Genomic DNA, 3,791 nt, shown 5'->3' with positions numbered 1-3,791 from the left:
ATCAATTAAATGTTAAACTAAAACATATTCTATTTTATGCCCTATCCAAAGAAGAAATATAGAAGTACATGTAATGTCATCAACCAAAGAAATGTAGGACACTTTGACTTTAGCACATGAGGATTTGAAAGAGTTAAGACGAAATAAACTAATTTTATTAAGACATCATCATGAAATATTTACAATAAAAGAAAATGGGTTTGTTCAATCTATGATTACCCGACTATAAACCTTATTAAATAGTTTAAGACCTCTTATAATTGTTTATTACAATTATGATACTAATGATAAAGTTTTTCCTAATCTACTTTTGAAATGGAGAATACAATACATTGTTTAAAGAGAATAACGTAAAAAAATGTTTCTAAAAGAACTAGAAACATCCTTATTCTACATTAACTAAGTATCACAAGAAGATGAAAAAAAAAACTAAAAGCATGAATCTTGCTTTAAAGACAAATTATAGAAGACGAGTAGCTCAATAAGAAAGCTTGAAGCAATGGACTTGATCTATAAAATGTTTAATTCACATATTTTAATTCTTTTAAATTGTTACAAATAATATTATATCATATTACTAATAAACACTATTTCGAATTATGACTTGATCTTCATTCAATAGTCACAAGGATTTGATTTATAAAATGTTTAATTAACAAATTTTCATTCTTTTAAATTGTTACAAATAATATTATATCATATTACTTAAGCACTATTTGGAATTATATAACGAGTATCACATCGTATTAGAATATTCTTTTAATTTTAAGATATTAAAATAAAGAATTTGTAATGATAATTAAAATTCACTTAGTTTACATTAATTAAAAGTATGTTTAAATCAAATAATTATAATAAAAAGAGAAGTGAGTGATAAATTAAATATAAATTCATTAAAATAAAAAAATTACAAGAATTATAAATTATTCCCATGAACTGTATTGAAACTCTTTCAATCATTTTCAAGTCAACCAATAAAACAACGAGGTTATTTCATTAAAAAGGGATTGACAAGGAATAGAGAAAGTCCCTTTTATTCTTAGGATGAGACACAACACAGAGCAAACAGAGGCTGAAATCAAGAGTTTGAAGTCCAAACAGAGGCTGATATCAAACGGCGTGATTTCCAACCCAACACCAATTTATTGTTCCCCATCTCCTCTACTCTATATCCATCGTTAAACAGTCCTAATAACAGATTCGCTTGGCAGTGATTAGCGAAGCTTACGGGAACTCCCCTGAACCCCGCCGCACCCAACCACTCCTCCCACGATCCTCTGTCCTCTCCTCCACTCCGGTACATAAGGCTCACAGAATTTGCTATTCTTGGGCCCAAAAACACGCGCTCCACCAAAGCCTGGGACCATTTCTGCATGGGAAACCCAACCTCCAGAGAATCAAACACCGCCGAGTAGTGCTGCAGCGAATCCATAAACAAGCCCACAAAGCCGGCATCTCCACCGCGCGCCACCTCTTCCTCTACCACCATTACAACCCTCGGGTTCAACTCCTTCGCACCTTTCAGAAACGAAGCAACGGAACCTGAGGCTCGGAAGCTCAGGTGCGGCAAGTGCAGCATGCAGTTAAAGACCAAGGCCTCGCCGCGAATCAGTTTCAGTGACGAAGGTCGAAACGTTTCGCCAGGGTCCAACCGACATTGGTGAAAAGAAAACGGTTGCCCCACGGATGCCGCGAACGCCGTTAGCCTCCGTCCGGTTTCCTGAATGGTGGCGATGGATCTCCGTCCAGGGGCGGAGCCTCTGGACAATGCGGTAATGCGGAGGTGTGGGGCAGGTGGGCCGGTGCTTCTTGAAGAGAGGGACTGCATTAGGGATGCCCATTGGGCTCCTTCGGTCACGTCGAAGTCGACGATGTGGACCCGTTTTTCATGGGCTACGGCCTCTAAGATAGCCTGGTTGGCGGTGAAATGAGCGAACTTGACGTAAGGAGACATGTCCTGGAGAAGGTGGAACGCGGTGAGCGTGTCCGTGGGATTGGGGGTGTCGGTGGTTATGCTGTGCGCACTCCCGGCGCCATCTAGCAGATTTTGCAGCGCGCTGCTAAAGTGCGCCGCGAGTCTTTCGATGTTGGTGCCGTGAGTGGTGGACACCAACTCGTTGAGCCGAACCAATATCACTCGAGCCAGGTGGTGGCTCTCGGTGCCGGGGGTGAGGGCCTCCGCCGCCGCCATGAGGAGGTGCACCAGGCGGAGGCCCTTCTCGTCGTGGCTACTTAAGTCGGAGTCTTGGGCTATGGTTTGATCAGGGGTCGAAACGACGTCGTCTTCATGGGCGATGGAGTCAATGAGGGTTTGAAAATTGTCTTCGCCGGCGGCGAGGGATCCCCAGTCGACGAGAGGGGACCAAAGGTTGATCCAGTCTTCCTCGGAGGAAGAGCTGGTGGTGATGCTGGGTTTGGAGAAGTCGAGGAAATCAGGGTCGTCCATGATTGCTTCTATGGGTGATGAGCTTAGTAAGCTCGCCATGAGAGAGAGAGAAAGTAATTGTACTACAACAGTAAGTAGAGAGGTGTGTCGTACTCACTTTGGTTAGTGGGAGATTTATAATTATAATTAAGTTGGCTGAGAAAGCCTAGGAACAAACACAATTATTTTTTAACACCTTCTACATTTTTTTAGCAATCAAAATATAATTTTATTATTAGGTTAATTAAATGATAGATTTAAAGAATATATTTTATGATATAAAAATAATTTCCTTTTTTTATTTGTTTTCAAATTTTGTTATCTATTAATTTTTATATTTTTTATTTAAATTATATAAAGCACCTGACAATACTGAGTAGTCTAAGTTCTTGGAAAGTTTTCGGAACTAAGATTAGATAATTTTGGGTTTTAATTTGTTTACATAGTAGATTTGTTTTCCAACTAATTATTAGACCCATAAAGAGGAGGAACTTAAATATTAAATTAGGAGAGTAAGACTAAGTTAAATCCTTCTAAAAATCAATAAAGATCTTAATAATAGGTTTAATTTAACATAAATACTAGAGAGATTTATCATCCCACACTTACAAATTCTTATATGTTATCTGCAAACTACTCAAGTTAATTTGAGAAAACAAACAACAAACTATAATTAATTAAAGTATCATTTCTCAACACTACCAACATTTAATCGAGGACAGATATCATAATATTTTAATTTAATAACTTGAATGATCTTAATTATTTCATCGATTTTATTTAAAGAAATAATATTAAAAAATACCTGTATAACTGTAGACAAGCTTTCTCCGTACAAAAACAACTAAATTATGTCTTTTGGAATAATTAATCATGTGAAACATGAGGCAGACATACAACTTTTTAGAGATATTTAGAAATTAAAACATGGCCACCATTATTGGAAAATAGTTGAGAATATGAACTTCTAATTAATTTACTCAATCCAATAACAATTGTTCCTTCATGTGGTGAACAACAAGAATCTCAACCCAAAACAATTACTTGACTTCTGTGAATTAAGAAGATAATTATGAAGTAAAATTATATTTTTTATTGGGAATTGCGAACAGAGGGTTGTTTAAGAACACATGTCAGTTAATATCTAATATTCTTTAGAAAATATAATATGTCAAAGTAAGGTCATTTTTTTTTCAGATGTTAATAAAGATTTAAAGGCACTAGGGGTAATTTCAATTATGGTTTATTCATTTAAAATGTTCTAAGTTGAATTAGTTGCTTTTTTAGCAAAGAATTTTTTTTTGTATTAATGAATTCTGAAAAAAACTGTTTATTTTAATATTCTTCCAATTATGATTTTTTTTTA

At 36.0% G+C, this 3,791-nt stretch overlaps 1 protein-coding gene across 1 annotated transcript; it reads right to left on the bottom strand.

Annotated features, from left to right (window-relative positions):
• Positions 1 to 937: 937 nt before the first annotated feature.
• Positions 938 to 2,630, bottom strand: LOC124821047 (GRAS family transcription factor). Its single transcript, XM_047292853.2, has one exon. It carries the CDS (start codon positions 2,483 to 2,485, stop codon positions 1,079 to 1,081), a length of 1,407 nt encoding a protein of 468 aa, XP_047148809.1. The 5' UTR covers positions 2,486 to 2,630; the 3' UTR covers positions 938 to 1,078.
• Positions 2,631 to 3,791: the final 1,161 nt, after the last annotated feature.

Source organism: Vigna umbellata, chromosome 1 (assembly GCF_029865625.1).
Source record: "Vigna umbellata cultivar VRB3 chromosome 1, Vumbellata_1.0, whole genome shotgun sequence".
Classification (NCBI taxonomy): Eukaryota; Viridiplantae; Streptophyta; class Magnoliopsida; order Fabales; family Fabaceae; genus Vigna; species Vigna umbellata.
The sequence above is the reverse complement of the archived record's forward strand: the minus strand, read 5'-3'. Positions and strand labels throughout refer to the sequence as shown.

Excerpts from the sequence above, each read along its gene's own strand:
- LOC124821047 (XM_047292853.2), bottom strand. The coding sequence starts at position 2,485 with ATGGCGAGCTTACTAAGCTCATCACCCATAGAAGCAATCATGGACGAC.